Below are 20,855 nucleotides of genomic sequence, written 5' to 3' on the forward strand. Positions count from 1 at the left end.
ATGTCCGCTGGACTCACCCCCATATCAACTTCAGAAGCATGCCCAGGTGAGTCGTGCCTTCACTATATGGTGAGGCTTTAGGGAACCATTAAACTGACTCGATAACGGCGTAGCAATTGGACCCTATGTATGACTCCTTATCCGTACACGGACTTATGTCATAAGCCCCTTAGAGAAACTACAAGTGTACCAGGCTAACAGAATATACTCAAGTCGCAAGCAATGGTTGCTGGACCCTTCATCTTTCTTTCCGGTCAGATACCCATCGATACAAATGGAGTGCCTCTAGAAGGAAGCATTTCGGATAAGACCCACGCATGTTGTAGAAGCGTTCAGGCAGTGTTGGCAGAGGCAGGAAGTGATATCAGTCGAGTCGTCAAAGTCACTGTATTCCTGAACGATATGGATCATTTTTCGGAATTTAACGCGGTTTATGAGCAATATTTCAAGCATCGGCCGGCTAGGAGTTGTGTCGCTGTGAAAACGCTACCCCGCAACTTGGAGGTCGAGATTGAATGCGTGGCTCTTGCAGCTGGTCAGGGCTCTCGCCTCTGAAGGATTATTTCATATTGTACTTGAGCTTCATACGATGCATATCGGAGATGCCTTGTGGGCTTCGCTATTTCTGCCTTATTCATTACCTAGAATAGCATTGAATAAAAATAATGATCATATCATTCTATCTCTTTTTCTGCAGCTGCCCATTGGATCTGCCTTTTTCGTACAGCGGTCCTACAACGCCTCATCGAAGCCGTGATGGCAAAGCCTGATATCTTCCAGTTGGGGCCCCTACCATGAATAATGTAACCTCCTCTCACCCTGTGAGGTTCATGTGTCACCCAGGCATCTCGGCATGACAAATTGCAGACACGGACGTCAGCTGTAAGGACCTCCGTTTAGCATACTATTGGACCACTTGTCCGAAGCAGGAGCCATCATCGTACTGCTCATTTAAGCTTTAGGGTTTCATTCGATCCATTCCAAGCAATGTCACGATCCGCGGCGCAGAGCCATCGTCAGGACTGGGGAGAAGCATACTTTGAGGCTACGCGGAGTTCTGCCCTGTGCTCCGCGAGCGATTAGTAACACCTGCCGTCAGCTCAATTTAGACAGTTTATCAAAACATAAAAAGGCAACCTTTGTCCCTTGATGCCATGGGGGAATAACCACTGGCTATTACTTTAGATTTTTACTAGAGATTATTCGATTTAACGCGTTGGAAGTTCACCGACTGCAATCCGTTCACAAATCATGCCCAACCGTGGCAGCAGACCTGGTCATCCTACGGTCCACATCACCGCACCGCATTGGATTAATGACCCCTGCGCTCCAGGCTATGATCCAAGGACTGGCCTCTATCATCTTTTCTACCAATGTATACCACCTTCATGTCTTACGTCGTACTCGAACTGCTAACGAGGATACTTCCGTAGGTAATCCATGGGGATGCGAATGGGGTAACATGTCATGGGGACATGCAACGAGTGAAGACCTCCTCCACTGGACCGTTCCGTCAAACCAGCCAGTTCTGGAACCGGATCATGACTATGACAGGGATGGTGTGTTTACGGGATGCTTTCTTCCTGTCATAAGCCATCCAGACAATGAGCAGCTCACAGTGTTTTACTCATCTGTTCGGCAGCTCCCCTTCCATTGGAGCACCCCACCCTATCCCCGGAACGCAGCCGGTTTATCCATGGCCAACAGCATCGACGGAGGAAAGACATGGAACAAGTCAAATAGAAATCCGATCGTCCAAGGTGAGCCATAGAGCATTCGGGTAACCGGATTCCGCGACCCGTACATCGCGCCCTGGCCGGAGATGGATAAACTTCGAGGGCAACGATCTCTCTATGGCATAATCTCTGGCGGTATTCAAGACGCAGGACCGACTGCCTTCCTTTATGCCGTACAGTGGCACGAGCCTTTCGACTGGCAATATCTGGGGCAGCTTGTCGATTTCCCACTCCGATTTCAGCCGTCGAAGAAATGGTGTGGCAACTACGGGATCAATTGGGAGTGCGCCAACTTTATGAATCTAGAGTCCGAGAGCGCATCGGCTACGCGTACATGTCTGATACTTGGTGCTGAGGGTGATGTTGAACGTGCTCATATCGAAAATCATCAGCGACCGGTGACCGTGCCGGCACGGACAGTAAGGTCCCTGCTGTGGATGCTTGGAGACTTGGCTGGAAGCAATCATCAAACGGATAACCTGAAATTCAGATTCAAACATGGAGGGTACCTTGACCATGGTTCTTTATATGCGGCCAGCACATTTAATGATCCAATATCTGGAAGACGAATTTTGTATGGATGGATCCCCGAGGAAGACATTACAGGAGGCCATGCACGTGAGAAAGGCTGGAATGGCTCTCTGTGTCTCCCAAGACAGCTATTCCTACTCTCGCTTCGCAACGTTACCAGGGCGGTCCGCAGCAAGTTGGGCGAAATTCCCAGCATCGAGATGGTAATAGAAGCCGACGGTTCCACCACTCTTTATTCGTTAGGCATCCGCCCTGTATCCGAAATTACCCAGTTGCGGACCAAGTGTATTCAAGCCCATGAAGCACGGCCCTTTTCTCTCCCTCAGTCTACTCACAACGAATCACGCATTTGCCGCACTTCAACGTCGTGTTGGGAGCTTGAAGCTACCGTCTCGCTTGGTGTTAGCTGCGAGACTGTTGGGTTACGCATTCGATGCGCGGGGGAAGAGCCCGTCCAGTGGGCCATAGTCTTCTCTCTTGTGGATGAGACGATTACTATTGATCGGTCCCGTTCCAGTACCCGTTCTGACGTGAATACCTGTCCAGAGAAAGGTCCATTTACCCTATTTTATGTCACAGATGGAACACGTGCAGAAAAATTAGAAAGATTTCATCTCCGGGTTATCGTTGACGCAGATATTGTCGAGATCTACGCCAACGACCGATTTGCCCTCGCAACGATGATGTACCCTGGAAGTCACAAGGCCGAAAGGGAGATAGTCGCGTTCGCTACAGGTGATAATGAGAGCGCCAGATTTGAGCAGGTCAAAATATGGGACGGACTAAACGGAATGGAAGCTCTGGTCAGAGATGAAGGAACTGCGAAGCCAGATAATCAAAGCCTATGATCAGTGCTCCCTTATCCCTGTTACCTAGTTTAGCCGAGCATACGTACCTGACATACTGGATCGAAGGTCGATCATCCAAGACCAGAAAGAGAGCTATTGGTCGTGGACGGAAAAAGAGAAGTCTTGCCGAATAGTGCCGCGCAGCTATTCGGAAGGAGGTACAGACATGTGCTGTATGCTACCCGGCCCCAACACAAACGCGTATACACCGGGAAATCAGAGCGACAAGTGGATGAGAATCTGATGGGATGAATCAAATCTTTGTACCAGGGAGTGTCCCAGCAGCTGTCTCGAATACTGTGCAGGATTCCAGTTGAAGGCATTGATAGAGATTTATATATATTGATAGTATACGTGGAACTTAGTACTAATTTTGTTTATTGCAAAACCTTGATACCTTCAATCCTAGCCAGCTGTAAGAATACAGAAGCTCTAGTAATATATTAAGTGTTATTTCAGATAAAGGGAAATCTGCACTCCAAGAGGGGTCCTTGATCCTTGTAGCAAGCTTGTATAATCGCCAACTGCAAGTATCGTCGGAGAAGCTGGCGGAAGCAAGGGCAATTTCTAATCAAAATAAGGCATTTATACGCGGCACATTCATATCTTCATGCAAATTGGAATGACTTTGAGATTTTGTTAAGCTTCAAGCGCAGAGCCTATGGAAGATATACTGATTGCTGGAGACTATTGCGCCATAACACCACCATCGCCTCCTCTTTCTTTCATGAAACTGAATCTGATTACTCAGCCAACAGCTCAGTAGGTGTTTGTAGTTATACACTACCCATGGTAGACATGGCAGTTTGCCGAGCCGGGCGAGCTTTAGGGGTTCAGTGGTTCGCCCGTTCGAGCTTCGAGCTCTTGTTGGTCAGACTCAGCTGAGGATCAGTGCTTGTCCCTGGATAAGGAAGGTCACTTGTAAAAACTTATGAAAATTTACTAAAAAATAACTTCTTCATAACATAATATAGAGGATAATTAGTAGTAGCGGTATAATTAGGCTTGCTAATCCCCCAACTGCTTCAGAAATTCTTACTTATATATTTAGGGGTATATATATACTAGTATTCTACTTCGAGAGTAGAAGTAATATTACTTATAGATAGATTGATAGCAGAGTTGGGTAATCTCAGCCTTGTGTGGCTCAAGGTCAATGACAGGAGCCATGCTTAATGATAAATAGAGATAGGACTCGTACAGCATCATATAGATCCTATTTAGGATGTGGTATGCAGAGCGGTGAAAGCGCTTCAAGACATTTGCCTGATGGCCGCTATTGCCCGCCGTAGTCAGGTGATCCAATCTGACCGCTTGACCCAAAGGGGAAACCCGCGTTGGTCTTTATTTTTCGTCGTGTTTAAACAGTATGGGCCCGGTCGGCCGAACCTGTCTACACTTCAGTCAGTATACCAACATAAGAACAGCCGTCATTGTAGAATGTCATAGATGTCTTAGTACTGTCAATTTACATTGTACATATATATGCCGCGTGGGGTTAACGGGGACCAGTTTGGATGGTATACTGCGCATTGAAGCTAGGGATCCACCCAACGGGTCGCTCTGGGATCGTCCCACAGTTGTTCGTAAGTAGGTAGAGCTTAATCGCTAGCATTTCCATGTTCCAACCCATACGGAAAGGTTCTGTCCAAGCAAAGATCTCGCCTCCTTTTCCCTTTTTACCCCGACCCGACCCCGCCACGCTCTCTTTGTCTGTCTCCTTTCTTAGCCGCATCTCCCACACCCGGTTTGATGTTCACCTCTGGGCCGACATGCGTTCCTACTTTGCCTGGTAAGCAGAACACCACCCGTTTCAGCCAAGAGTTATCGTCATAATCCCCACTTCAATTCCAGTGAGACGTGTAGACAACGCAAGGTCAAATGCAATGAAGAAAGGCCTGTCTGCGGGCCGTGTGCCAAAGCCTCTCGTGATTGTGTCTTCTCAAACTGCATTTTCCGTTACTACAGCGCCGCCGATTTTTGCAATCGCGCGGGGGACCATTCTAGCCGTGAAAGAGTACCGACGTGGGTCAAAGTACCATCTGATCGTAAGCCGGTCTCTTCATAATCCCTGCGAGGGCGGCGTGCATTGAGGGGTAGCGAGAGTTGACATTGTGACAGTCACCTTTGTCCAGGTCAGAGATCCTTTCGCCGACGAGGAACTGACAAACGTCCCAGATGATAATCATCTGGTAACCCCTCCCTCAACAGTACCAACTGTTGAGGATGTGATCCCGAGTTCTACTAGCAGCACTGTACCGCCGGAAAAGAATGGGGCCTTGACGGCAGTGTTACTGCAGCATTTCAAAGAATGCCCCAGTCAATGGTAATGCGCTCTCCCCCTGGAACGTGAGTTCCGCTGGGAAAAGAAAAATCCCTTGACGGTTTGCATAGGTTGGACTGCTTTGACTCCGATGCCTATTACTCTGCAAAGATACCTGTCATGGTGGCTACTCAGCCAATGCTGAAAGCTGCCGCTTGCGCTCTCGCAGCAAAGCATCTACACCGAATATGCCGGGGAGATCCAACCCGGATCTTGCAGCTTCCCCACATGCGTAACAGCCCATTGCAGTCGACTATCAGAGAAATGGACTGCAGATATGAATCAGTGCGCTTCTATGACCAGACGATTCATTATTTAAAAGAAGCAATTGTGTTGGAAATCCCTGACAATCAGCGCGAGGAAATATTTGCAGTTGTTGCTATTCTCTGTATGTATGAGTTGATTGATGCCCCCAGTACTGAATGGCGGGCCCATCTAAGTGCCCTGCCCTTTCTATACTGTGGGACTCCAGGGGAATTGAGCAAGAGCCCAACATCTGCTCTACCTAATTCCCTGATGCACATCTCTCGCTCCGTATTCTGGAGTCTCGTCCGGCAGGATTGTCTCTCAGCGTGTAGGTTTCTCATCATCAGCTATTCTTCCGTTTGCCGCTGCCCGATCTCACTCAACCCGGGAACAGTTATCAACGAAACCCAGACTCGCCTTAACCTCTCTGATCTTGTTCTCTGGCGCAACTTCGGCCTCATTATCTCCTCCTCCGGCCATTTTTTACCCCCATCTGCCTCTCCGGCTATGGCCTCTCCCTCCCCAAGCCCCCTCACCCTTCCTCTCCCCCTTCCTCCCCCGGCGCACACCTGGCTCTGTGAAGACATGCTCAGCAACGCCCTAATCTGGATCATTAGTAAGATTATCAATTTCATTACCAGCGGCGACGGGATTACTCCGGGGGACTTTGAAAATCCCCGGGGCCAACGTCCGTGCTTCGGCACCACGCAGGAGGAGCTCCTGGCACGGTGGGAGCGTCTCGACATTGAGCTCCGTGCCTGGTATGACACTTTACCCCGCTCGTTCACCCCCTGCGCGCGTAGCCGACTTTTTCTCTCCAATGCCGTGCCGATCCCGCGCACCGCATCCGCTCCTGCGGCCGCAAACGTCGCCACAAACACCACCTCTACGGATACAATCGACGCCATCATCTTCACCGTCCCTATGTGCGCCGTTACCGTGCAAACCTACCACATGGCGCGCGTTCTGTTGTTGACTAACATGCCACAAGAATCAACGGCAATCCGGTCGACAGTAACAGCACGATTGCGCTCCTATCGTCGGATCGCGGAATTGGCAGTGCGCCACGCGCGTGAGATTTGCGGCATTAGTCTGGGCGGGTTACCCGACGGAATCCTCCCGCACACGGTGCAGCCGTTATTTGTAGCAGGGCAGTGCTTCGAGCAGGACTCGGAGCGGCAGTTGGTAGTCGATCTGTTGCAGCAGGTGGAATGCGATTCCGGGTGGGCAACTAAATATAGGATTCAGGATTTGCAGCGGCAATGGGCGGAGACACGGGTTGGATAACTAAGTATACTGGATTCAGAAGATTAGATTAAGCTCAGAATCCCCGCAGTTTATACTGGTGATGACCGCTAATATATTAAAAAAATAATAGAATTTTTTAGTATAGTCTTCTAATTTTAAGTATCAAAGTTCTTATATAAAATTTCTATATTTTAATAGTATTATCCGGATTTCAGTATTATAGAAATAATATCTTTTTGAGATACAGTTGTTTGCAAAAACAGTGCACGCTTTTACTCACTTCAATTGTTTAATGCGTTTCACCCTAACCTATATTAGTAGTCGAGGTCACGTGACCCGTAAACTCCGTAACCTCAACCGCTCCTCCCGGGCGCGCCTAGATAACGAAGAATTAAGCGTTTTCAACGACTTCAATATTGACTTAAAACGCATATTCAATATATAATTTATGCAGTATCTAGTCAGGAACACTATATTATAAGAGATTTTTTAGAAAAAATTTGCAGTTTTACTGGTTATGAAAATAGGATATTAACTGAATAGATGCTATTCTCTGTTAAGCTTAATCTATACTCCAATTTGGATAGCAGGAAAATTAAAAAGATAAACCGGGGTGGTTACAGGAAATAATCCCGAAGGTGCCTTCGTTCGGGACTTGTTGAATCACATTTCGCGGTGCTCTGTATCGACTAGGCCTCGCCAAAATTCCCCGGAGACCGACCCGCCAGATACCATACCGTGGTTGCAGATCGGCTAGACAGCAAATTTCGGGTCGCAGCTCATCGTGGTCTGAAAAAAGATGAGCGTGGTCTAATATTCTGCCAGTTACCTTACCGCCTATTTCAGACCACGCCGAATCTGTTCTTGGCAAAAGCTTATCATGGTCAAGAATCTTAGTTTTAGACCACGATGAGTCTATAATAAGCTATATATCAGAACTTTTTTAAGGTATTTAGGGATTTTAGAGTATTTTGGATATTTATTAAAGTATTTTATTAAAAAGTCTTTTTTTTTTGAATATTCTAAGCTTAGGATTAAAATGTGCATATTTTCAGTATACTGAAATTATATAATTTTTATGAAAAATAAAGACCTCATCATGGTTAAGATGGAAAAGAGTTGTTCCGTATTTAGTGTTAGACCACGCCGAGCTGTAAGCCCAGCAAATTTAACTTCTGTTGGCCGTAAACTGCTTATTAAGCATTTAGCTGGTCACATGAAGTCAAGCCATCTCTTTCATCTATATATAAATACTTTAGAGTCACTCTATCTCTTATTTTCTTTTATTATCGATACTCACCCGCCGCCCCCCCCCCCCTTTTTTTTTTTTTTTTTTTTTTTTTTTTTTTTTTTTTTTTTTTTTTTTTTTTTTTTTTTTTTTTTGATAAGAAAGCATTAAAAACTGATAACATTGATAAAATTGAAGTAGTATAACTAACATCAGTAGAAGACTTTAGCCAGCTATCTCACCCTGCTGCCAGCTGGACTATGAATAGATAAGTGTCAAACCCTAGGATCGCTTCCCTGTCCCTGTTAGCTTAGCTTCACTGGTATACGTACCGTCGAACTGGGTCGAGGAGGTATCAGGCTGATGACTATCTAAGGACAACTGGTCTTGGACAAAAGAAGAGAAGTAAGGCTGAATAGTGCCGCGCAGCTATCCGTAAGTAAGTACGGACGAGTTTTATTGCTCAGCTTCCAAATGTATAGCTACTTAAAGACAATTGGATTGAGCACGAAGAACAGAACTAACTAAGTATATGATGAGTGTTATTATATATCTTCCTTCCTCATGTCGCTGCCATGATATATTATGTTGCGGATATATTATATCGTGCTGCTGATATGTTCCGAACGTAACGTCGGCATGTTCTGGCTTGTCGGTGACATGCTTCGTAGTCACGTGATGTATGGCTGTTCTGGGCGTCGTTAGAGCAATCCGTAATTCTATTCGATAAGAGTTGTTGTTTGCCCGAGCGCTGCCCTTATCGGCGCTTTCTGCCTGGCGAGTCCGCCTTACTCGTAGTTAACTAGCAGGGGTCTGTAACACCTGGCCGTTAGTCACTCTATATAGAATCCAGCTGAAGAAAGAAAATTTCCTAAAAATGATTGTTTTATATATGTAATTCTCGAAGAGCTTGAAACTATCTATAACCCTATCAAGAATTATTCTAAGAAAAATTTATTATATTTAATACAGCTTTACTTATCTGTCTAATTCTAATAATTAGGAAGTTTATAAGCGCGAAAGCACGAAGAAAACACTTCAACGTACTCCATTATAGAATATCAAGGATAAATACATATTAGCTTACAGAGGGAAGGGAAGGGATAAACGCAGTGTCCTTACGAAGAGAGTATTTATCCCCTCTCTGTCACTACAGGTTCACTCGTTAGCTCCTGCATTATGAGCAATCAATTGAAATCCTGGTCTCCTCGGAACCGTAGGCTTATCGCCATACTCTGCGTGCCGTTAGATCCGACCATGTAATCTCAACCCTGTGCCGCAGTCTGTCAGGGAGCAGGTCATGCTGGCTTGGATACGCTGGAATGGAAATGGAGCTGCCGTTGATATATGTTCTTCGCAGAATTGAAAGATCTGTTGGTTATTCAGTTCTAGCGAATGCATGTCCAAGCATTGTGCATAACAATCAAGTTTCCATTGGTGTGCTACTAAGCAGCATGATCAGCGAAAGGGTAAAAGGAGTAGTCGTAAGACTGATGGCTGTTGTAAGTACATAAATAACCCTGAGGTAGCAGGAAACGTCCCAGCGAATAATTTGGCTAGTATTATAGAATAGCGATGTCGGGTGGCTCCCCGAATATCTTTACATAGACCTCACTAAGAATCTCTGCATCAGTACGTAGAGTAGGAGATCTCCCGCAACTTTGGAGGAAACGGATCGTTCGTTTGAGTAGTCGATCGAGGCCATTCCGGTCCACCAACTCCGAGAGACTTGACATGTAAGTAGCCGATAATACTAGCATATTGCTGAATTGACTAGAAAGTCGCCGGGAAGGTCAGCAGGAAACGTGATATGGTTAGGGATATCACTCACGCATGGGCTAATCCGAAGATGTTGGTCACCACCGGGCGGCCTTCAATGGCATCAAAAGCCTGAGTGCTCAGGATTGCAGACTCTATGCACAATTTGCACGCTCTTCGTACCTCCGGACTGAGGTCACAATATTGAAGACGTGTCCACGGTCCTTCTGCTAGATGGGGGTCTGGACTTGTTACAGTTCCATCCGGGGCATTGACATCACTTGGTAATTGGGACATATCATTAACTCCTCGCCCGTGCGCTACCGAAGGAGACGGTAGCGATCCCTCTCCAGATGTTGTATATCCTGTAAGGGACGGGACTGGTATTGAGCGACCACACGGGCCAAGGCTGGAATGATGCAGGGCATAGTAAAGGAGGGGCCGATGAATTAAATATCGCGCGCTGTAATATTTGGCTCTCATCTGGGCCACATTGATGTCCGGAGATGGAGGGTCTGTGTCCTTCCATGTCATGGATTCTGGTAAATCTTTTCTCCACTGTTCGAGGTTCATGCTCAGGATCCCTATTTTGTAGGCAGACAACTGTTCCTGTTTCCCGGCTGTAAATAAGTTTAGTAATGCCGAGACTTACTGCTCACCGAGACAGACTTACCTTCAAAGGTGTATAAGTGACTATCAAGACGGTTCAGAACCTTTGTAAGATAAATTCGGGCGGAATAGATGAACATTCCCATGCTGTTCGAAGAAAAACCGTCCTGAGACAAACATAGAGCCCGACCCTTCGGCAAGCCAATGCGTCCTTCGGAATGAGATATACCGCTAGCCGGAAGATTTAAATCGGCAAGGATATCGCTGCATCAATAGTTCGTTCATTAATTCTGAGAAGCCGATGAAAAGAGAAATCTGCTTATACTTACCTTTCCAGCTGCAGGCAGGTCCAGTACGCAAAGTCGTACATGTCTTTCAATGGACCATCGCTAATCTGTTCATACCGTTTCCTGGGACTGGTTAAGAGCCTCACCATGGCAAAATCTTTAGTATTTAGACAAGACATACGATCGAACAAGCACCTGGCATGCCCTGGCCGCCTGATAGATCCATCCATGACTCTGGAAAGGAAGTGCTAACTGTCCCACATAAAGCCCTGCTAGTAAGGCTGCTTGTACATAATGCAGCCTGTTCGCGCCTTGAAAACTCCCCAGAATCTGTGCCGCGTATATATAGTATGCCAAACCGGGCATGACATCCGCGCTCTTTAAATGATGACAGTCCCGGGACATCGACCTGTCGGGAGTATTGTTCTGGTCCTTTACAGCTGCCGATGAATAATAGTTATATGCCTGCGAAGAGAAGTCTTTCCGTAACTGAAAGACCAACTCTGTCTCTTCTAATGTTAGAGTACTGCGTGTGGAGGGTTCAAAAATTCTCTCCTTTTGGGGATCCGCGGGTGTGTCGGTATTTAGACCAGGGATAGCTACCTGGACTTCACAGATACTGCCGAGTGCAAGAATAGAGAGGATAATGGCATTCTCCAGCGACTTCTCGACATGCCGTCTGCTGAATCCTCTGGATTCTACTCCAGGAAGGTAGTCTCTGACAGGTCCTGCACCGTATATCTCCTTCCATGAACTCTTCCTTTTCACCCCGCGTGGCAAGTTGTTGGTACCATGGCTGTTCAACGTCTTTCCCGGGATGGACGCCCCGAATGGACAGTACTTGCGAATAAACGATTCGATTTTAGCGCTCATTTCGGTTGGACTGAGAAATGGATGAAGCTTATGCATGTGATTCATGTAACTCTGATAATAGCGACGTACGGTCTTAGCGTCTGTGCTGAATAATCCGTGTTCATCTATACCAAGATCGAATGCTTTCAGATTGTGGCCAGTTCGGATAGCGCCTGGATTATGTGGATCATTAGCAGATGTATCAATGTTGTAATTCTTGTTCCTATCAGACTGAGACGTCCTTGATGGGAATTCCGTGGCTGAACTCACACGCATCGTTTTTTTGGGAACGGGCTTGGACGATGAAGGTAATTCCCCTTTCCTCTTCCAGCTCCATAATGTGATCTTCATCGTACTCTCTCGGACCAATAAGGCCCTTGATAGACGGCCACGAGAGCAGTTTGTTGTTTGCCATGGTATGATCAACAGGTATTGAACGATCATCTAGAACTTGGGCACGCGATTTCTTCTCTATTTCTTTGCACTTCACGACCCTGGGCTTCAACAGAGAACATTCTGACATCCGACTAAGTTGAGCCGAGGTTTCTATCTGAATTGCCGAGAGTCGTTCAAGCTTTTCATTCAGACCGTCTTCCATATCAATTATCCGGTCCAAGAGAAGCTGGGTCGCCTTATCCTTCCTACATCAGCCGTCAGCACAGGCTGTTGGATCTTTACCGAAGCACTAGCCAAACTCACCTTTCCAAAATATTGCGAACACTGTCTCCTGCGTAGTCACATCTCAGATTTTGATCTTTGCAACGCTCACACGTGGGTCGTTTCTTGTCGCATTTGGTTTTATCTATTCGGCATCGACGGCAGGCCTTCACAACGGTACCAAACATTACAAGTCAGTCAGATGTCTCGATATGCGCCGCTAATCAGCGTATCGATGATTAAAGAAAATGATTTACCTCTTGCGCCCGGTGGGCTTTGGGGCGACATATTCCAGAGGTCTTGTTCTCGCGAATATCGGAATTGTGCAACGCCGGAACTTGCTGCTCAGGAGTGAGTGTGGGATAATGTACGGGAACTTCGGTGCGGTGGTGATAACAGGGTGGAGATTTTATGTTGCTGTTCGAATCCCGGTCTGAAAATGGCACCTGCAGCCGATAACCGGGAGGCGCAAAATGAGGCGTGGGCTCTTGTAAAGTGTCACTCATAGGAGTAGAGATTGAAAACGGTGGTGGAGCTCCTGCGGGGTTATGAATCATGTCAATCAGTCTCCCTTCTCGGCCACACAGGTCATCTTCTGAAAGCTGCGACAGCTCTGGGACTGGCAAGACAGAGTATTCGTTGGGGAATAATGCAGCCTGAGGGACGCTGAATGGATGAGCGGTAGCATGTCTGTATCTGTCATCAGAGGAATATGGAGGGCGCCGTGACTCCCCGTATGCTGCAGAAACACAGGGCATACTATGCTGTCCGTCCAAAGTTGATACGCGATGCATCTGAAAGGGACGACCTAGCCTTGCTAAGGTACGGTTTCTGCTCATCTTCTTGTCATTTATCAAGACCATTTCAGCCGTTGGAGGTCGGCGAGTGTGACCTGCAACTCCGGCTCAACGTATTCGAATCTGACGTTCAACTTAGCCTGAAGGCATGCAGGTTGAAGCACCAAAACTGCTCTGCTGAAGCGGGTTGCTGGTGGGTTCACGCGAACAAACGGATTTTCCCTTCGGGGCAGAATATCAAATGGCGCGATAATCCGATTATGGTATTCCCGTTTCGTCGTTGTTTGCTTGGAGCTCCTAAAGTGTTCAATGCCAATATGGTCTAAGGTGAGAGTATGGAAGGACAGAGTGACTTGCGCTTCAATGGCTTGCGAAGAGGGGGGAGATCGTTTCGCGTCTGTGAGCATAAAAGACCAAATGATCCAGTGATCTTTCTGTAATTAGCATACAGATAAGCGGATAGGTAGTGGGAATTGGCTGTGCAATGGCTAAACGATCAGCGAACTGGACAAGCAGACAACGGGGTAGGATGAAAGATGGGATACAGGGGGGCTCGGACGGAGTACAGATGCTGATAAGGAAAATAACCTATCAGTTTATGAATTGGAATAGCACGTAGCGGTTACAGACGGCTTTTGAGAAACGGACGGAAATGGGGCGGAGCTGTTCTGCTGTCCGGTTTCCAGTTCTTGATCGGGTGGGACTAGACGTGTATTATTTGCTGCACTGACCAAAAGAAGTAAAGTGAAGTATACAAACTTTCTGGTTTTGAGTTGAGTTGATCAGGGGCCTAGGGGTCTCCCCAAGAGCAGAAGCTCTCACCACTGTTCCTGAATCAGCGGCTGGAACGCCTCCAGCGTGTTAGCTATATCGACTGAGGGAGTATAGTCTGGACCAGTTCAGCTTAGCCAGCAAAAACAGGGACGGGTTCCCTGGCTAGCTCAGGAATATATTGCAGGAAGGCCTTACTGGATGTGTATTAGGTGCGGAGCCCTACCTGAGGCGGCCGTGGGCCCATTCCAGTGCTAAACAGGATCCATCCTCTATCTCACATTCTGTTTTATCCCCTAATTCTTTTCGCCAAGAGAACACAGAAAAGAGCCTGAGGGCCTGCGTCTCAGAGCATACGTATAGTCACATAATCATACCCAATCTAGTACCGCCGGACCCCTTCTGCAAAGGGCAAAGGGTACCAGTGCACGCACGCGGACAGAGGAAAGGGTACAATGAGACAAAGGTCAAGGTTCGATCGAATGAGGTCGACTGCACAAGGGTTACTGCCGTGCGCCTTAGATGCCATTCGGGTCCCTGCGCTATACGTATCCCAATACCAGAGAACCTAGACTGGAGACCGGCCTGTTACCCTGTATTGGCCTAATGTTTCACGCCACCGCCCCCTCAAGTTTGAACGCTTTGGGCGACTCGCATCCGTTCCATAGGCTCCAGCCTCGGTCAGATTACTACTGTCGGGATGGTTTTTCGATCCGTTTCATGCCGTAAATAGACAGAGCCTGAATGTAAGTGCACTGACTGCTGTCTGGCTCCACTTTATCTTTCGGACCTGGGAACGAAATCGACCGTGCCTTTGTACTGCGACAGTGAGGAACATGCCCTGTAACTGAAACACTGGTCCAAAGTTCTTAGCTGATTCCGATATTGGCCAGCTAGCGAACTCCAGTATTGAGCCGAACACGCATTGTATCTTCATCTCCCTATTGGCCCGTTCAACCAACTGCCCTTCCCTTTTAGGCATCTGCCCAATCTGCAATCGCCAGAACTATTTTCGTACGAGCAATATCACATCGCCTTCTATGATCGTGGCCTATGCATGTAGGCTCGATTTGCGAATGGTTACTTGCCGGTTCTCGCGTTAAGCCCAGACTGTTTGAACACAGAATCAGTATAGCCCAAGCGCAGCTTTTGCTATCACGTGCATAGCGGGAATTGTGATGAAGGGATCTGTTTGCTCTGTCTTTTGAGTCTCTACTGCATCCCGTCCGAGTCGCTCCCTTGTTTATTTTTTTGTATATATTTTTTATCTATCCTCGATCCCACTAACTACATCGTATTATCAGGCTCCTCCACATCAGGGAGATAATATTTGAAGGCCTCGCAAACCTACTCCAAGCTTACAAACTAGTTGACTTGCTCTTGTTGTGCTTTTTCTCATCCGTCGCTTACTTCGAGACAAGAAGAGACTAGGATCAATGATCTTCCTAACTCCGCCCATGCCGACGCATTCGATAGAGAGATCCGCGATGAATCCGAGATCAGACACTCGCAGCAATCACGCAGGCTACCTTGCCTTGAATCGAGAATAGTACCCTAGTTGCCTCCATGGCAAGGCCATGATACATTGTGAAATCACACATGAGATCCAGCGTGAATTGGGAGGGGTGAAGAGCGTACTAGCAAGGATTCTTTCTGCCCCTGAGAGGATGCTCGAAAGGATATCTAACCTACGCCAAGATGACGGACCATTTTCGCAAAAAGCACCTTACTGGTGCAGCCGAGGGTGGTCAGGATCGTCGTGAAGTACAAGCTTATGATCACCGTGACCCGAAAGTCAATCAGCAGCGACCAAGAGCAGCCTCTGGGAGATAACGAACAGTATCATGTCTTAGTGAGTTGCTCCTTTATTAATGAGTGATTGTCGTTATTTCGAGTTGTACTGATTACTTTTGCGAGTTTATGGAGACACTCTTCGGCGTACGTTGGAGCATGACGGAAACAAAATGCTATTTGGAGGTGATAAGACAAAGCAGTATATTCCAGTGGAATGAAAAATCTCTTGCCTTCTGAATCTTTCCTACCCTTCAGCGGCAGCAGGGGGAATCAGTGTTGATCATTGGGCAGGAAACATTAGCGGGAGAGGGAGCTAAAAACGACACAAGGTGACTACCGTTCGTGAGCTGACGTTCCAGCGGCGCGCGCAGGCAACTGGCGCTTAAAGTGCTATACCCGGTTTAGTTGTCTTTACAGCTTAGGACCCGGTATATCTATTGAATTGTCAAACTGGACTCCTTTCTGGATGATGATGGTGTCGTTTTCACTTGAAGGTGTAGTGAAAAATATCATGCACCGACAGACAGGAGTGGGAAAGCTGAGCATTTATTGATAGCTAGTGGTGTAGTTCAAAGATATTCCCGTTGAAGGCTAGCGAATTAAAAGTATATGGAATTCGCCGTCTAGACACTGCAATAGTTATGAATTGTTTGTAGACCGGCAAATTAATGTGATGACAAAGCTTACTGCATGACTCGGAGGATGAAAGGACACTTCTGGGCCATGGGCGGTCGCATATCAGGTGCTGAGTCTGCTGCACAAAGCCTCCCGCGTGTACCCAGTGTATCTGTCATGCGTCTTGCCGGGCATGGCACCCAAGTATGAAGAGAGGAGGCACGGGGAACTGTCGAGAGCCCGAGTTGTGCGACCGCCTCGAGGAGAAACTGACGGGTCAATGGTGGTGACTTCTTGTTGTAGTGCTATGCGGCCAGTAGACGGAAGGCCGCGAGAATACGACTTGCTTTTAGGGCAGATCGTAATCGATGAGACTTACACAATTGTTCATTTCCCCCTCCGGAGAGCCAAATCTTTTAAATCAAGTGCTTTACCAGTGGAAGCTAAGCAAAGACAATATCGCGAAGAAAATTCGCGGCAGGTTAATGCCTTTGTTATCTATCCGTTTTTTGCTTTTGCGGACTGACTATTAGGCTACTCGAAACCGGTTTTGTGAAGCGGGTGATGGTGAGATCTACTTCCCCCTTCCGCCCTTTATTTTCCCTCTGCCATAGCCGGTTGCCACACCCGAGGTCCCCTTCCCTTCCTCCATGACATGTCTCTATCCCGCCTGTGCCATTATGCCATTCCTTTGTCTGCTTCCACTCTTCTCCCGGTTTGGTTCGGTCATCGCTCTATATGTAACAGTAATATCCTCGAATTTTGTTTCTTACTGCCTCATTTTATTCATCACAGTTTACCACTCTCCTAAGATTGTGTTTCTTGTGTTTTATTGTATTGCAAAATCGGGTCACTCCTCGCTGTCCCAAGTGGCGGCCCACTCCTCCAACCGCACTTGATTTGGCCCTTCCTTCACCCAGCCGTGGAACTCGGCGGACGCGGACTGCTCTTGGGAGTAATGTAACAAGGTATGATGACTTTCTCGTGTCCTTTCCCGTGGTCACTTCTCTTTCATCATCCTGTACTTGAGAGTCGAGTCCATTCTCTCCACGATGACGGTCCAGGTCTTCAATCGCAAAGCAGGTACTTATGGAAAAAGACCATTGGAATAGTTCCTATATTATCGAATATTTAGGCAACTCTTTCCCTCGACATATCTTCACCAATGTATATTGTAAATACCGGTTTATTGCAGAATTTACAGTGGCTATCATTTAAAAGTTCAGCCTGGAACTATCATATTAGGCCCCTGTAGTAGAAGTATTACTTAAACAGCGTAAATATATATATAGCTAATATACAGTTCTAATATCTCCTACAGCTGCCCGCAAAGTGGCTTCGTACGGTAAAGATAATATAGAAAGGGAAGAAGGATACACATTTACTATTACTCTCTTCCTAGAAGAGTAATTCGGATTGTCCTGTCCAGGGAAATTGTTCACTTAAGAATCCTATCTTGAAAAATCTGAATATTCTTATAATACAAAAAGCAGGCCAGAAATGCTATTTGTATTGTTGCAGATGATATATCTATTTATATAGTTAGGCTGTTAGTTTTGTAGACTCTACTTCCAAAAGAAAAAGGTTTCTAAATAAGACTGCACGTCCTGCTTAAAAATACTGTATTAATTAGATTAGCCAATCAGGATATTTGAATAGGTAGAAAGAATTCAGATAGCTTGTTCTTAGTATTTTCTGAGATCGTATAGATAGGTAACATCAACTGCCAATAATAATGCATGATTCCCCATTTACTACCAGTATTTTAGTGGCCGTAAAGTTTACCAAATCTTGTATACCTTTATGAAGCCAGAGCTGGGCGTATAATCTGATCAGATATGCTGGGAGGAGCAGGCCACAGTAAGAAAGGTAAGCTATAAGAAATCCTGTCAGACAGCAGCATCCTTGAGACGGTACTGGATTTTGCGGAGGCGCCCGCAGAGGTTTCCAAGTCGCGCGCCACGAGGGCAGCAGAGCACAATCTCAGGCACAGACCACCACAGGCCTTGACAAGGCTTCAAATCCATCGAGAAGTAATCGTTCACGTTCAATGGATGTACACAGAAGAGGTAGATAGTGGATCCATGCATATCGCCTAGGTGAGATGTCAGCGTATGAATAATCATCATCATCACCATCGGTTGTAACCCATCCCAACCTAGTCTAGCAATATCTAGTTAGGATTTGTCTTGGCATGTTTTATGGGTTTACGGGTTGGATCGAAGAATTTTGGATACTCCATGGGCGGTGGTACATATTTGCTAACCCGCTCCAAAACCCCGGGCGGGCGGATCAAGGTAGGTAGAAAACCCGACCCGAGCCCGCGGTTTAACAAGTCTAAGCAGGCATGTCAATGCGATACACGCATATCTTATTGCTCAGTGTCATTTGTTGCATCTCCCTTCCACTGCCCGGGGCGATGTGGGGTCGGTGATGCCACGCCAGTAATTACCTGCCATGAATCAGCGTTTCCGAGACTCCGAATCTAACTCCGACTCAGCGAAAATGCACCTTATCAGCAATGGGGGTGTCCGTATGACTCCGACGAGGGTCAATAGGCAATATAGTATACTCCGTAGCATATATACAACTCTTCTTCGCCACGAACACAGCTCGTCTACAAGTGCATACTTCACGTTCACGTATACTAGTCCATAATGTTCTACCTTAGGTATCTCCCATTCGTGGCCACCCCCCTTCTTGCTGCGAGTGCCTTCAGCCACCCGTCGGGAGCCGAAGACTTGGCTGTCCTTGCCGGACAGCACATCGTTTACACCTATCCCGGCATCAGTCCGCCGGATGCCTTGTTCGATCTCGTGAATGAGGGCAAAGTCGGGGGCCTCATTCTCTTTCGCGAAAACATCAACCAGACAAATTTGACAGAAACATCAGTATTGATGAGCAAGTTACAACAAGCACACGCCAAATCCCCTGCGTATAAGGGCCTCCCACTGCCAATCATGATCGACCAGGAGGGCGGCTATGTGAAGCGTATTACCAACGGAGGACCATGGGAGTCTGCTAAAGAGATGGGGCTCGCTAGAGACCCTACTCTCGCATCGTCGCACGGAGGCAGTGCTGCAGCTGATGCCCTTCTAGCAGCCGGAGTTAACGTTAATCTTGCTCCAGTATTGGATGTTTACCGCGAGGAGTCAAGCTTCATGAACTACTGGCAACGATCATTTGGGAATACATCCTCGCTTGTCACCCGTTGTGCGGTTTCTTTCCTCTCAGCTATGCGGAAAAAAGGAATTGCGGCAGCTGGAAAGCACTTCCCTGGAAACGGTGCTAATCCAGCTGGCAACGACACAGACGCCGGCGTTGTTACTCTTGACCTAACTCTCGACGAGATTCGAGCTGTGGATGAAATCCCATACCGTTCAGCTATCCAGGCAGGCCTTGGTTTGATCATGGCCTCATGGAGCAAGTATATCATGGTAGATGACCGGCCGGCAGGATTGAGCAGGAAATGGCTTGAGGGAGAACTACGAAGCAGATTAGGATACAATGGCGTGATCATGACGGATGCACTTGAGGCTGGAGCAGTAAAGCCATATGGGGACTGGTCTACAGTAGCGCTTCTAGCCAAGCAAGCAGGTGCAGACATGATCCTTTGTGCTTCACGAAACCTGACCGAGGGCCTGATGGCGACAGAAGGACTCGTTGCGGGGTTGAAGAATGGAAGCTTATCTCGAACAGCCTTGGAGGCATCATTCGAGCGAATTATGGCTTTCCGGAGTACCCTGCGAGGGTGACAGATTTACTGGTGCTTGTCTTTCTTAGGTAGATTACTGCAGTGATAGGATAATATCAGAACAGGATAAACCAAACCACCAACGAAGACAGCCCATAGTGATTCGACCAGAAGATTAATAACAATAATATATAGCCCTGATCCAAATTTGTGAGATTTATTGCAAGATGCCAAGAGCGAATGCACGATCAGTTCCAAGCAGCATATGGCATGGTACTACAAGAACAAAATGAATAATGTCCGAAGCATTTCCGCTCATCTCCTCATGTCGGATTCTCTTTCGTTGCGACACTATTGCCTAATGCCACCGCAACAGAAACTTCGAAAGTCGCAGAAACAACATATACACCGTCGAGGAGAGCTAAAAAACCATACAAGTCTATCAAAAGTATATCTCTGCTTTCAAAAATATTAAAGCGGTTATGCTGCTTACTCAGAGAGAGTGAGTCCCGATCAGCCGGAGTCAAATATGCCGACTTTCCGTAAGATCAGCACGTATCAGTTAGAAACTACTGAGCTATACAAATGCGCATACTAAAATGGACAGAGTTACATTTCAACGATAAACATGAATGATAAGCTTCCAGCAATGGCGGCCAAGCGATATGCAAACCGATTTTAGTACGCATTCGGTTTATCTGTTATCTCTCTCGGAGTAAACTGTATGCTCTTCGCCGAAACCACAAAAGTAAGCGGGGTAACGTATACTACCAATCAAACACCCCGAGATGGTGACTCCGAACGCAGCAGACCTATTTAGATATATTTAGGCATGACAAGTATCAATGGATGACAGAAACA

General features: G+C 46.9%; 6 protein-coding genes across 6 annotated transcripts; 4 read left to right on the plus strand and 2 right to left on the minus strand.

The window, feature by feature from the left end:
• On the plus strand, nucleotides 1–555 carry BDQ94DRAFT_180938 (Endoribonuclease L-PSP/chorismate mutase-like protein; the record flags this gene model as incomplete). Its single annotated transcript, XM_026773775.1, has 2 exons — nucleotides 1–46; nucleotides 221–555. 2 exons carry the CDS (start codon nucleotides 1–3, stop codon nucleotides 553–555), a joined length of 381 nt encoding a protein of 126 aa, XP_026623942.1.
• Nucleotides 556–1,251: 696 nt separating this feature from the next.
• BDQ94DRAFT_161100 (glycoside hydrolase family 32 protein) lies at nucleotides 1,252–3,115 on the plus strand (the record flags this gene model as incomplete). The annotated part of the gene is made up of 3 exons (XM_026769318.1): nucleotides 1,252–1,375; nucleotides 1,434–1,734; nucleotides 1,774–3,115. 3 exons carry the CDS (start codon nucleotides 1,252–1,254, stop codon nucleotides 3,113–3,115), a joined length of 1,767 nt encoding a protein of 588 aa, XP_026623943.1.
• A 1,269-nt stretch (nucleotides 3,116–4,384) lies between these two features.
• On the plus strand, nucleotides 4,385–7,006 carry BDQ94DRAFT_180940 (uncharacterized protein; the record flags this gene model as incomplete). The annotated part of the gene is made up of 6 exons (XM_026773776.1): nucleotides 4,385–4,518; nucleotides 4,565–4,701; nucleotides 4,916–5,140; nucleotides 5,237–5,441; nucleotides 5,510–5,826; nucleotides 5,911–7,006. The coding sequence occupies 6 exons, from the start codon at nucleotides 4,385–4,387 to the stop codon at nucleotides 6,969–6,971; spliced, it is 2,079 nt and encodes a 692-aa protein (XP_026623944.1). The 3' UTR covers nucleotides 6,972–7,006.
• A 2,981-nt stretch (nucleotides 7,007–9,987) lies between these two features.
• Nucleotides 9,988–13,081, minus strand: BDQ94DRAFT_180943 (fungal specific transcription factor domain-containing protein; the record flags this gene model as incomplete). Its single annotated transcript, XM_026773777.1, has 7 exons — nucleotides 9,988–10,538; nucleotides 10,592–10,791; nucleotides 10,857–10,937; nucleotides 10,996–11,839; nucleotides 11,937–12,307; nucleotides 12,366–12,448; nucleotides 12,581–13,081. 7 exons carry the CDS (start codon nucleotides 13,079–13,081, stop codon nucleotides 9,988–9,990), a joined length of 2,631 nt encoding a protein of 876 aa, XP_026623945.1.
• A 3,160-nt stretch (nucleotides 13,082–16,241) lies between these two features.
• BDQ94DRAFT_161104 (uncharacterized protein) lies at nucleotides 16,242–16,691 on the minus strand (the record flags this gene model as incomplete). Its single annotated transcript, XM_026769319.1, has 3 exons — nucleotides 16,242–16,308; nucleotides 16,373–16,569; nucleotides 16,680–16,691. The coding sequence occupies 3 exons, from the start codon at nucleotides 16,689–16,691 to the stop codon at nucleotides 16,242–16,244; spliced, it is 276 nt and encodes a 91-aa protein (XP_026623946.1).
• Nucleotides 16,692–18,957: 2,266 nt separating this feature from the next.
• Nucleotides 18,958–20,592, plus strand: BDQ94DRAFT_161105 (putative glycosyl hydrolase; the record flags this gene model as incomplete). The annotated part of the gene is made up of 4 exons (XM_026769320.1): nucleotides 18,958–20,038; nucleotides 20,190–20,267; nucleotides 20,371–20,442; nucleotides 20,492–20,592. The coding sequence occupies 4 exons, from the start codon at nucleotides 18,958–18,960 to the stop codon at nucleotides 20,590–20,592; spliced, it is 1,332 nt and encodes a 443-aa protein (XP_026623947.1).
• Nucleotides 20,593–20,855: the final 263 nt, after the last annotated feature.

Source organism: Aspergillus welwitschiae (genome assembly GCF_003344945.1).
Source record: "Aspergillus welwitschiae strain CBS 139.54b unplaced genomic scaffold BDQ94scaffold_27, whole genome shotgun sequence".
NCBI lineage: Eukaryota > Fungi > Ascomycota > Eurotiomycetes > Eurotiales > Aspergillaceae > Aspergillus > Aspergillus welwitschiae.